The sequence below is a fragment of the Typopeltis vanoorti genome, chromosome 22, assembly GCF_054136105.1.
Source record: "Typopeltis vanoorti isolate ZY-2024b chromosome 22, IOZ_Tvanoo_1.0, whole genome shotgun sequence".
NCBI classification, from domain to species: domain Eukaryota; kingdom Metazoa; phylum Arthropoda; class Arachnida; order Uropygi; family Thelyphonidae; genus Typopeltis; species Typopeltis vanoorti.
Window position 1 is genome coordinate 64,501,393 of NC_143570.1, and position 14,103 is coordinate 64,515,495.

General features: G+C 37.1%; 1 protein-coding gene across 4 annotated transcripts in view; it reads left to right on the forward strand.

The window, feature by feature from the left end:
- LOC150094462 (hemocytin-like) overlaps positions 1–14,103 on the forward strand; it is a 2,636,009-nt gene that overhangs the window by 2,034,207 nt on the left and 587,699 nt on the right. For all 4 annotated transcript variants that reach the window (XM_090412206.1, XM_090412207.1, XM_090412208.1 and 1 more), the window contains one exon: positions 12,952–13,137. In XM_090412206.1, coding sequence (XP_090268332.1) covers positions 12,952–13,137 — 186 coding nt within the window. The remainder of the gene's footprint in view (positions 1–12,951; positions 13,138–14,103) is intronic.

Below are 14,103 nucleotides of genomic sequence, written 5' to 3' on the forward strand. Positions count from 1 at the left end.
TGTATACAGCTAATTTAGTGTTCTGACTAATTTCTCTCTTATTCTATGTGAATTTATTCAATTGACTTCCCACTATACCAGCTTTGCTGATTCTGTTGTCTATTTCTATATTTAATTTACCATCTTCAGTAAAAATCGTGCCTAAGTAGCTGAAATGTTTTACTTGTTCCACAGGTTCTCCATTCACAACACAGTTGACATTTTCAAACATTCTGCCTATTTTCATTTTCTTTGTCCTTTTATTTCTGACCTTCATACCATATCTATTACGACAGTTATTCAATTTAGTCAGTGAATCTTTCAAACTTGTAACTAATTTATTTAGAAGTATAACATCATCTGCATAAAACAAAGGGCTGACATTAACATCTCCAATTCTGATATCATGTTTAATACCACTTTTCTTCATAATGTGATCCATATAGATAATGTACATCCTTGTCTCACACCAGATTTAACATTAAACCATCTTCCTGTACTTCCTTCAATTCTAACTGCTGACTTACAACTCAAATAAAGACTAAGTTTTGCTTGATATAATGCCTCATCGACACCATATAACTGCAGCTTATTGAATAGCCTCTTTCTTGGCACCTTGTCATATGCCTTTTCCAAATCGACAAAACTTAAATACAGATCTTTGTTATATTCACATGATTTCTGAACTATTTATTGTAAAGTTAAAATCTGATCCTGACAGCCTCTATTTGGCCTGAATCCAGCTTGTTCTTCACCAAGCTTTACTTCCACAATTCTTTTCAACCATTTCTCTAGTATACTTGCATAGATCTTGCCAGGAACACTCAGTAGGGAAATACCTCTGTAATTCTCATATTCAGTTTTATTTCCCTTTTTATATATTGGTACTATGAGAGCTCTACTCCAATCATCGGGAATTCGTCCCTCTGTCCAGGCTTTCTGAACTATGCAGTGCAGCCACTGTAAGACTCTTATACCACCATACTTCAGCATTTCTAGTCGAATATCATCTACTCCTGCTGACTTTCCACATTTCAAGCCTTTGATGACTTTTTCTACTTCAAGTATGGATATGTATTCCTGACTGCATTCCTGGTCAGTGTTTTTTACCACTGTGCTATCATCACTGCTTGTTTCATTTAGCAGTTTTTCAAAGTAATTACTCCATACTTCAAAGATATCTTTTTCTCCTGTTTTCATGTCACCTTTATCATCTCTAACTCCTTTTACAGCACGTTTTCCTCCATTCCCAAGCTTCTTCAACAACCTCCAGAATATTTTGCCACCTTCTTGATATTTATTTTCTATATTCTTGCCAAAGTCCTCCCATGACTTTTGTTTAGCTAGTTTTACACAGTGTTTAGTATTCTTGCATTTGTCTCTGTATTCTCTAAGAGCACAAGCTGACTTTTTTGACAGGAACTTTTTGATATGCTTTCTTCTTTTCCTTCACTGCCTCTTTAACTTCCTGTGTCCACCAGGGAGTTCTGATATTTTTATCCTTGCAGACAACTTCACCACTGCCTCTCTGGCTGAATCAATCAATGTTTTCTTCGGAGTTTGTTTGCCACTGAATCTCCAAGGTTTGATTCCTGTTCACAAACTCTTTCATTTTTTCTTGAATAATCTTTGTGTATTTTAGTCTACAGTTCACATCTGAGAGCTCCTCAACTTTTATTCGCTTTAAAACTTTCTTACATGTCATTCTTTTCAATATGAAATTCAACTGAACCTGCCCTATCCCTCTAGTATTAAAACCTATATCTCCAGGATTGAATACTCCAATAAAGTGTTCATTGAACATTTCCACTATGTCCTATGCATCAGTCAATCTATTCCCATTTTTATCCCACAATGTTATTCTTCCACAATCATTTCTGCTCCAACTGGCCACATAGTTAAAAAATTCCCTAGGATTTTCTTTGGATCTTAGTGTCAATCTCTTCTCATATTCCAGTTTTGCCTTCTTCACCATACTAGTCACTCTCCTAGCCTGAGTCTTATATTATCTCGTTCATAATATCTTTTCCACTTGCAGTTTCTATTTGATACTGTTTGTCATCCACTTTACACCAAATTGCATCCTCTTCTTCGCTCAATGAATACAGCTTACTATTGCTACTAACAAACATTCCTTCACAATTTTCCAAGCAGTAATGATATCCTGTCCTTCCAATTCTGCCGTCCATGGAACTGCCCCAAGTTGATATCTAAGACTATTATAATCACCCACCTTATAATTCGACATACTTTCCCTTTTCTTTGATACTTCTGCGTGTGCATTAATTTTCCAAGTCACACCACATGATCACTCTCGACAAATGAGTTGGAGAGGTATTATCATCTTAGTTATTATCAGTTCTTCTGATGCTATGACCAAATTCAAAACTCTCGAACCTCTTGTTCCCTCTATTACATGTTGCCAAAAACATTTTCCCTCACGAATTCTAGAAATTCCATTCTCTTATTAAAACTTGCATTTTTCTCTTTCCATCTTATACTTAGTTAAAATCTCCCATAACAATCATTCTTCTTGCACTTGCCAAGCTCAACTGCCTAAACATCTCCTGCTCCCAACCCTCTGTGCTACCTTGGTTTGTAGCAACACCTCACTAAATATCCTGTCTTGCTTACCTCTATCTCACAACAATGCTTTCAAAATCATTAGTGTCACAATGCCTTCCAAAGCATCCATTCTTAGAGAACATAATTTGTCACTTATCATAAGCAGTACTTCACCACCATGTTTTCCCTTTATATCCTGTTGAAAAATGTTGTACCCTGTGACTTCTGTTCCTGTTATTATATCATCAATTTATTCTAGATATTCTTGGCATTAGTATAAAGAATAAAATGTCACTGCTTCTGTACCTATCATTATCCCCTCCAGACCCCACTGGATTCAGTGTCACCTGATGTCTTCTCCCTTCCCCAAGCACCCATTCCCACAAGAGGCCATCCCTGCTACCATCCACCCTGGGAATTCTAGTTTCCCTGCATTGACACCAGTGGCGACCCATGAAGTTTTATGTGTGGGTGCTGCCTATACAAAATAATTTTAAAAAATTCTTTTTTTTCCTAATTAGTAACCAATTTATTAATAAATAAATCTACAGATTTATTTATTAATAATTTGGTTACTGATTAGGAAAAAAAGAATTTTTTTAAAATTAATTTGTATAGGCAGTACCCCCACTTAAAACTTGACAGGCCGCCACTGATTGACACAATGACTCATTCAGAAAAGAGCAGTCTCTCCAGATGCCTATAACCTTCCTCATTCAAATTCAAGCGGTTTCTCACATACAGTTCCTTTCTGTCCTCACATGCCCTCCAAGCATCCACATATCCCAATCTCTCTTCTGACAGAGTCTGGCTATCATGCTATTCGTTATTACTGCTCTTCTGCTCAGCTCATCATTATCATACCTGGGCAACACACACACACACACAAACATAAACACAACACACTTTCCTCTCTGTGTTTTCTTTTGTACAACCTCCAGCATGAATCTCAGATCTCTCACCACCCGATTTACACTGCCTCTCAAGACTTTCGTGCCCACCATCATCATAATCAATTCATCAATGCTTTCACCCCGCTTATTTGCCATAGCCCCACTCTCTATCATTTCTGCAGGCAAACACTCCTCTGGCATCCTGTCTTTCACACCACTGATCATCGAGTCTCCATACATCACAGCTCTTACTACTCTCTTCCCTAATTGTTTACCTGCATCACTCACTCTCTCTTTCTCTTCTAACTCTTTCACTCTGTGTTCCCCTACTTACCTGCTCCTGGCATCACTCTATCCCTTGTTCCAGCACTCCCTCGTATTCCTTTCATTCCCTCTCTCTGACTTTCCATTTTCTCCTCTTCTATCATTCCCATAACTCTCTCTCATTCCCTCTCTTCTACTGCTCCTATTCTTACTCTTCTATCATTCCCATATCTCTCTTTCATTCTTTTCTACTGTTTCTATTCTTTCTTCTTCTATCGTTCCCAGAAATCTCTCTCTCTAACTCCTACTCTGATTCACCTTGAATCGATCTCTTTCATTCGCCTAGTTCATTCTCATTCCCGAGACATTCAACCTCCTCTTTCAGCTCATCTCTCTCTCTCTCTCTCTGCAAGGTAGCCACTCTTACTCGTCATTCATCCTCCCAATCAAGACCATCTCTGAAAACTTCACAATCATTCAAGCCTTCCACCCTCCCCACAATTATTTTTTCATTCATATTTCGCTCGTTATTCTCACCTTCTCTCACACTATTAAAACACTTTAAAATAAATAATTAAAAACAACTTTTGTGTGTCATAGGATTTATATTATTTGGGGTAGTGGTACATGGAAGGCCCATAACAATTAATTATATATATTAGATATTTTTGATAACTTCACAACTGTTAAATATAATTGATAAAGCAGAATCATCATTATCATCATCAGTAGTCTTAACAGGCACTTAATCATCCATGACCTTCCAACTATACTTGGACTTTACAACCGTAACTTGAGGATAAGGTGGTTAGTCCCCATGGCTCCCAGCATGTACTATGGTATTCATTGGATTGGTTTGCCTGTTCTGGGGTACAAAAAACCCAAGTTTCCAGGTGAAAAAAACCCCTACCTCCATATGAGACCTACTAACTCACCTTTCATTGAAAGAGACCAGATAAAGGTTCCTCGTGTCACTGATGGGAATTTGAACCCGGGTCTTTCCAGACAAAGGGCTTCGTCTATATCGACTGAGCTATGAAGGCTCTGATAAAACAGAATACAAATTATAAATTCATTACTGTATGCATGTTGGAACATTGCTAATCGTGACTATTATGTTCTGTGGTATCCCTTGTTGTGTATCCTAGGTCTGTGACAGTTAAATTTTTGATGAAAGCAGACCATGCTTGATGTAAAAATAAGCCTCGATTTTTATTGCATTGTGCAGGGATCCTAATCATATGCAAGGCTTCTTTAAATTTTAAATTTTTAAAATTTTAAATGCCACAAGAGCATTGGATCTCATAGATGCCTGGTTGTTTCATGGCATGTGGAGGTTTTGGTGGATGTAGGAATGACGATATTTTTTGTAAAAGGTCAAAAATCCACTTTTATGTTGTACTCACAGAACAGTGCAGCCATTTTGTCTGTGACAAACATCTCCATCATATCACTTCTTTTCCTCCTATCAATCAAATTCTGCAATTCAAATTTTTTTAATGTTTCTCCATAGCCAACATTCCATAGCCCTCATATTGTCTTAGTCATTCTTCTCTGGAACCTCTCCAATGTTTCCAAATCACATTGATGACCAGGTGACCAAATCTGAGCGAACAGTCCAAGTATGGCCTGACCAGTGCTTTATATACACTGGTCAGGAGATTCGAGATTTGAGAGTGATTGTTGACAGTAGGCTGAAGTTTATTGCAAAGGTTACACATCTTATGGCTGCTATAGTAAGAAGTACTTTAACAATAAACTTCAGCCTACTGTCAACAATCACTCCCAAATCTCGAATCTCATCCACATCCCAGCACAACACCATCAATATAGTACGCAGCCTTATATTTCTGCATTCCAAAATACAACTTTGCATACTAATATGACCTATGATAATATAATAAAACTACAATCCCACTCCGTTATCCAAGTCAAAACCTATTTAAATCTGCCTGAAGGGAATTAACGTTGGCAGTGCTACTTACTTACTAATTCTCCCTAACTTTGCATCATCAGCAAACAAATGAAGACCCACAGTCGATGCACACAATGTATCACTTATGAATAAGTAAATGCCAGCCTGGTTGGTCGAGTGGTCAGTGTATCCTCTCTCCAGCCAAATGGCTGTGGCTTCGAATCCCACTGTGGGCATGGATGTTTGTGATTGTCTGTGAAAATACTAGTGGTGCTGATGTGGAGTAGATGACACTGGTGTAGATGATGATGGTAGTTACGGTTCGTTGTAGTTGATGGATTAAGTGGTGGAGACATTGAGAGTAGGTGTCCTCCCTCGATGAGTCTTTGGGACGTCCTGGAGGTGTTACTTAATAATAATAATAAAACAGCAGGTACACAAGTACAGACCCCTCGGGAATGCCACAGGTATTTCCCTCCCTTTTTGAGATAGTGCTTCATCATACACAACTTTTGATGTCATTCAGTGAGCCAATTTCCAATCCATCTAACTAATATGCTATGTATTTCCATCCTCTGGAACTTGTACATCAACTTATCATATGGTAAACTACTCCATGCTTTTGCAAAGTCCAAGAATATCAATGTATATGATTATCTTTTATATAACATACTTGTCACCTTATCATAAAATGCAAGTAAATTGCTAAAATAAGACCTACCCCTCAGATATGACCTATCCTGTGCTGACCATCATAAAGAATACTATGTCCAACTACTCAATCTTGTGTTCTATTCCTGATCAAACTCTCCAACCATCTTGACTACAACAGCAATTATACAGATTGGTCTATAATTGAAAGCTTCTGTCCTAGAATCATGCTAGTGGAGTGGTGCTATTTTGCCTTCTTTCCATGCCTTAGGAACATTGCCCACTTTAAACTTTATAACTTTAATGTTGTCCTTAGTATGTGGTGATATGTCACCCATTCCCACATCCTTATTAATATCTAACCCAATCAACACCTGATACATCTCTTATTCTTTCACTTTCAATTCTCCTAATACTTGCATCCCTTCTATATATTGCATGCCGTCAGTTACACCAGCATGATGTATTTTGATAATGTGCACATTCAATAATTTCACTGTATCCTTTGCAACAGTCACTGTGTTGCCATGACTGTCAACCTGTATCAACTTGCCATAATTATTCTTTCTTTCCAAATATCCAAAGAATTCTCTTGACCTAACTTAGGCCTGACCAGCCGGTCTCCTCTCATGATGCACATTTTCTTTCTTTACCATGCTTGTTACCTTCCTAGCGTGCACTCTATACTCTTTATCGATCTGATCATCACCAAATATCTTTTACATAAATTAAAGATACCAAGAAATTCTCCATAGAATTTTTCTTTTTTCATACATCTTTCTTGATTTTACTGTTCATCCATTTCAATTCTACACTAATGTTTTACTTAACCCTTGATATGCAGTTGTACACTCTTGTGTCAGGTATTGCCTTATGACTTTCATGCGCTATCAACATCTCTTCTGCATAGCTCATCTACACAGAGTATTGATACTAGCCAACTACAGAGCTTTCCATACTCAGCCACCATATAATTCCACATATATCCACTTTTGGCAGTAACCTTTTCTTGTTTCACTCCTTCCCAAACAAGTACCTCATGATTACGACCACCAACTTTTAGCAGTGTCAGTACCTCATTAACAACTATATCTTGTGAAATTATCACCAAATTCAAAACATTAAGCCTCTAGTTGTTTCAGTCTCATGCTGCTTAAGATATTTATCTCTCAGAAATTCAACAAACTCACTCTCCTTTTTTCCCACAGATTGTCTCCTCCTTGCATTCTCTATTCCTGTACTTATAGTGTCTCATCCTTCAGTTACAGTTTGAACTGTTTTCAATACTTATTTTCTTCAGTGCTGCATGCTTCTCACAATTATAACTGTGTTCTGAAAATGCTGGATAGAAACTCAGTGAAGTATTTGTAGTTTTAATAAGTAGTTTTCCTGTTTTGGTGTTATACATATATGGTACAACAGAACCAGGTATCATTGGACGAGGAGTAAGACAATGCTGTTCTCTATCACCAATTTTGTTTAACATGTATTCTGAAGCAATGTTAAAAGAAGCACTGGAGAAGATGGAATAAAGATTGGAGGTAGAGCAATATTTGCAATAAGATATGCAGATGACAAGGCATTACTATCAAATACTAAAACAGGACAACAACATCTGTTGAACAGATTACTGGAATCCTGTTTCAATTATGGAATGAAAATTAACATTAGAAAAACAAAGGTAATGAAAATAGCCAGGAAAGAAGCAAACATGGATATCAGAATAAATGGGGAAAAATTGAATCAAGTAAAGACATTTAAATATCTAGGAAGTGTTATTAGCAGATTGATGGAAGATGTAAAAGTGACATAAAAGCAAGAATGGCAATGGGAAGAGATGCCTTTAATAGAAAAAAACGGAATTTATTCAGAAATAAAATGGATAGAAATTTAAAGAAAAGACTAATAAAATGTTATGTGTGGAGTGTTCCCCTCTATGCATCTGAAACTTGGACATTGAAGAAAGAAGAAATTAAGATTTTGGAAAGCTTTGAGATGTGGATTTGGAGAAGGATGGAAAAAATCAAATGGGCAGATAAAATAATTAATAAAGAGGTCTTAAAGAGAGTAGAAGAAGAAAGAAGTCTGTTTAAGGAGGATGAAAAGAAGCAAGGGAAACTGGATCGGACATGCTCTGAGAGGGAATGGAATCATCAGAGATGCCATCGAAGAAAAAATAGACGGAAAAAGACCCAGAGGAAGAGTAAGGAAAACAATGCTAGATGACACCATATGTTCTCATCCTAAATACAGACAAATTCTACTCGAGAACACACAAAATTTATAGACAAAAACATATTAATAGTGGCAGTGGTGATCAGTAGATGTCATTGGTAGTGGTGGTTCAGTATGGTTGGTGGAGACAGAGAGTTGTAGAAGCAGGTGCCTTTCCTCGATCAGTCTTTGGACTCCTTGGAGGTGTCACGCAATAATAATAATAATATCCTTCACACTGGTTACCAATCTGCCAGTGTCATCAGTTAGCATCATATTACCATAGTCATTTTTCCTTCTATTTGCCAGATATCAAAAGAACTCACTAGGATTTTTCTTAGGTTGATTGCCTAATTTCTAATACTGCACTTTTGCTGCCTTTTATCAATGACAGCAGAAGTAGAGTTACATTCCTGGCCTGCACTTTCTACTCTTCATGCAACTGATTTTTTTGCATTACTTCATAGTGCCTTCTTCTTCATCTTTCAGATTTCATGCTTAAGCTTTTCATTCATCCATTTTACTTAAATAGTCCATTGAAATACACTCAGACACTACTGCTGTTAAATGGCTCTTGATCAAATCCATGCAGTTTCTATATCCTTCTCACTTGAATCCTATTTCCATGATGTAGGTCCCAATTTTATCCTAAGCTTTTCATAATTACCAGCCTTGTAGTTCAACATATATCCCTTCTCTAAAGAAGTTCTCATGTTAGTTCATGTGATCACTTCATGGTATTTTTCTCAAACCAGGGGAAAGACTCTGCATTCTCAATTAAATCCTCTGATGACATAACCCGCTCAAAGACTCTTAACACTTGTATGCCCTCCATTTTTGAAGAGGGTTCTAAAATGAATAAGCAGAAAGGGAAATGGCCCCAGTCGAGCATGGAGAGATCACATCGAATGAGTGGTATCAGTGGAACTAGTTGTAGATCCAGGAATCAGCTGTTGTGTTTATATACAAATGCTGGAAGTCTAAGAAACAAGGCAGATGAACTGGTTGCACTAATTGAGTCTGTTCACCAAAAAATTGTTGGAATAAGTGAGACATGGTTAGATGAGGATGACATCCTGACAGGAATAGAGATGGAAGGGTATGTTGTGTTTCCTGAGGATAGAAGGGGTAAAAAAAGGGAGGGAGACTGCTATTGATGATAGAGAAAGAGTTATGTCCATACAAAGTAGAAATCCAAGAGGGAAATAGTGCCAGTGGTTTTGAGGCAGTATTGTGTGAGATACAGGTGAATGGAATTATATACTTGGTTGGATGTTGTTATAGACCAGGAAATGTGAATGGAAGTGACTATGAAATGCATAATCAAATTAGCCAAGCAAATAAGAAAAGAGTGATCATTGTGCGCAATTTTAATTATGGCAATATAGACTGGAATCATAAGATAGCAACTGGAAGTAAAGAAAATGAGTTTCTTGAGTTTTTGAAGGATAACTACCTCAGACAGTATGTAGCAGAGGGCACACGATGATTGAGGGAGGGTCTTGGATTTGGTCAGTTCATCACAGGATATAATTATAACTGAAGTGTCAAATCACCCACCAATTGGTGAGAGTGACCATGAGGTGATTACTCGGGTGGTTGCCAGCAGCTTGAGGATCTCTGTAAGAAAAGGGTATATGTGGAACTATAAGGGGAGGGGTGATTATGACGAGCTCAGGAGACAGCTTGCAGGTGTAGCATGGAATGAGGAGTTAGATGGAAAAGAGATCAATGCAGTTTAGGGGATTTTCAAAAACTATCTAGTAGACGCAATGTCTAAATATATTCCAAGGGTGAGAAGGTTAAATAAGGTAGGTGTGAAATGGATGAATAAATAGATTAAGCATGTGATACAGAGAAAAAAAATGCATTATGGAGGCAGCATAAGAGAAGTGGAAATAATCAATTCCATGAGGACTACAAAGACCAGTCAAGGCAGGTGACTTGGTTGGTCAGGGTAGCTAAAGAGAGGTATGAACAGCAGTTAGCTAATGAAGCCAAAAAGAATCCTGAGGAGTTCTTTTGATATGTAGCCAGCAAAAGAAAGAAAGAATAATTATGGAAGGATGACATTGATTGGAGAAAATGGTTTAAAGACAGCTGTTGCAGAAGGTGTGGTGGAGATACTTAATGAGCAGTTCATAAATATCTTTCAATCTTGTGAATGCAACTTCATGCAGAGATTGAGAGCAGTTGATGATGGGGAAGACAGACTGACTGTAAGTGAGCAAGAGGTGCATGGGGAGTTGAGCAAACTAGATGGAAATAAGGCTGAGGGATTTAATAATATATCACCATGTATTCTGAAGGAATGTGCTGGGGATTTGATGCTGGCTTTGACATAATTTTTTAATATGAGTCTTGCACTGGGTCAAGTTCCTAAAGAGTGGAAGGAGGGCAATATTATGCCACTTCTAAAGGAGGTGATAGAATTCAAGCATCAAACTGGCCTATCTGTTTGTCAGATGTTGTAGTTAAGTTGTTGGAGAAGCTTGTAAGAACTAGGATTCAGAATTGGATTGATAACAATGATATTATCTTTCACAGACACCATGGATTAGTAAAGGGAGATCATGTTTTAGTTATCTATTTACTTAATACAATAAGGTGACTGCTTCCAAGAACAGAGGAGAAGGATACACAGTAATATACTTAGATTTCGCAAAGGCTTTTGATAGATTTCCGCATAATAAGTTGATAGTCAAACTAGAGTGGATGTGGTTGGATACTAAATTGGTCCATTGGATTGGAGACTGGCTATCTGATAGGTATCAACAAGTTGCGTATGGGAGAGTGATATTCAGGAAAAGGAAAGTTGCTAGTGGTGTGCCTCAGTGTTCTCTTTTAGGGCCATTGCTGTTTAACTTGTATATTAATGATATTGGTGAAGATTTATATGGAGATATTCAGTTCTTTCCTGGTGATACAAAGTTGGGACTAACCATGAAGAGTAGAGAATATGTTGTGGCCTTACAAGAAGACTTGAATAAATTTAGTGATTGGGCACGGGAATGGTGATGTGAGTTCAATGTTGCAAAAATCACCCCCATAATCTCTTATTTCCTCCACCTCTGACAATATATCCTCACCAAGCATAAATTCTGCATCCCATTTTGTTTTCCAAATTATTGTCAGAGGTGGAGGAAAGATGAGATCTGGGGGTGATATTGGATAAACATCTGAATTTTAGAGGACACATAACCAAAATTGTGAAGACAACACAAAGGCTTCTTGGAATGATGCAGAGGGCTCTGATTTCATCACCTGGTTTTCAGAAGGATGAATAGATGTTGGAAAGGGTCTAGAGGCAACTGACTGAGGTAGTTTCCAACCTCTGGAATGTCGAGTATGAGGAAAGATTGAGAAGATGCAACTTGCAGAGTCTTGTGGACAGGAGAATGAGGGGAGATATGATAGAGACCTACAAGTTAGTAAGGGGTTGTTGTAGGATCAATGATGGAGAGGTTCTACAGAAAATAGTGGGAGATCAGGGGAGAACCAGAGGTCATCCCTGGAAACTATAAAGAGGGTGTGAGTAGGGGAGTGAGAAGCAGGTTTTTTCATGCAGAGTTGTGAATGATTGAAATGCCTTGTCTGAGAGTGTGGTGTCTGCAGAGAATTTGAGTGTGTTTAAAGCACTGTATGATGACCTGTGTGTATGATAAAAGGACCTCCTAGATGAGTCTTTCACTCCATGGGATCTTGGATAATAATAATAATAATAATTTCATATTGCCTAAGATTGTTTTAATTTAACAACTCAAGAAATTCATTCTCTTTATTCACTGATGCTATCTCTTCATTCCGATCAGTATTGCCATAGTTGAAATCACCCATAATGATCACCTTTTGATTTTCTCACTAAACCAATTTGCCTATACATTTTTTATCTCCCCCTTCCACATTCTTGTAGCAACATCCTAACAAATATCATTCTATCAACCTCACTTCACATTATACTACGTCAAAACTACTGCAACTTTTTTCTCTTTGTATCTCAGATAAAATTCCCCTACTATCATCAGCAGCACTCTACCCTCTTCTTGCCTTTCCTATCTTTAAGAAAATAATCATATCCCTCCATTTCTATTCCCAGCAAGATTTCATTCTCATCCAACCATGTTTCACTTATTCCAACTATTTTCAGGCACATAAACTCAATCAGTGCAACAGTTCAATTTCCCTTATTTAATATGAAGTTTCTTCAGACATATATAACTTAATGTACTGTAATATTTGTGGATAATTTGTCCATTCTGTCATGCAAATTACATTATACAGTGATTCATTGCATGACTTTTTTTTGAATTTAAATTAATTTTGTTTTTCAGAATTTTGTGGTTATCATAAACAGATGTAAAATTTCTTCCTTTATTTCTTTATTTTTTTATTTTTATTATTTTTTTATTATATATTTTATTTGTTATTTTTTATTATTTATTTTATTTCATTACTTACTTTTTTTGGCAGCTCCTATTTGTCCCTCAGGCATGGAATGGAAGGAATGTGGTTCACTCTGTGAAAGAACTTGTGAAAATTTCCAAAATAAAAATTTCCAGAATGTCTGCAAAGAAGGTTGCATACCAGGCTGCTTCTGTCCACCAGGCCTTGTTCATCATAATAATCATTGCATATTACCGGAAAAATGTCATGACTGTATGCATTTATATATATAGTGTATATATATTATTTATTTATTAAAGTTAGCCGTTACTTATTAAAGTTAGTCTGTAAGCCAGCCTGGTTGGCCGAGTGGTTAGCGTATCTGCTCTGCAGCCAAAAGGTGGTGTGTTTGAATCCCACTGTGGGCATTGATGTTTGTGATTGTCTGTGAAAATGCTAGTGGTGTTGGTAGCGCTTGTGTAGATGATGATTGTAGTTGCGGTTCGCTGTAGTTGGTGAATGGAGTGGTGAAGATAGAGAGCTGTAGAGTAGGCGCTCCCTTGCCTGAAGGTGTCACAAAATAATAATAATAATAATAATTTATTACAATTACAAAGTTCCAAATTCAGTTTTACACAAATTGCATTTGCCCAAAATTCCACACCTGCTCACAAATTAATTTAATTTTAATAGAGCATGGGAGTAATATTATCATCTGCTATTGAGGTCATAACACAACTCTCTCTCTCCTCTCTATTGCACATTTTAGAATCCATAATTTGCAAAGTCACATTATTGTTATTCAAACTGTTGGCATATGGGTGCCTATACAGTGATTTTTTTTGAATTTCATAAAAGCATTTGACTAATTACAGCAAGGTAAATTACTAATGCAAACACATTTGGCTTGGGGATGTTAAAAGTATGTCAGGTGGATAGGATATTAATTGATTGTCAGAATAATGCCGCCAAGCGTATATTGGGGTGGTCAAAAAGCAATATCCTATCCCAGAAAATAACGGCAAGTGTAGTAAGTAAGTGTTATGTTCAGTTCTTGGATTACTTCAATTCAATTTATATATTCAACAAGAGATATTCAAGTTGTCGATGTCATTGTGAAAAATTGTAAATTCATAAATTTGAGCGGCTTTTCCTCGAATCTGCTGCAGCTCTTACTAACTGTCCCAACCTAAACAAATACGGTTGTATCAAACTGCCTCTCATATGGGAAGCCTTTGT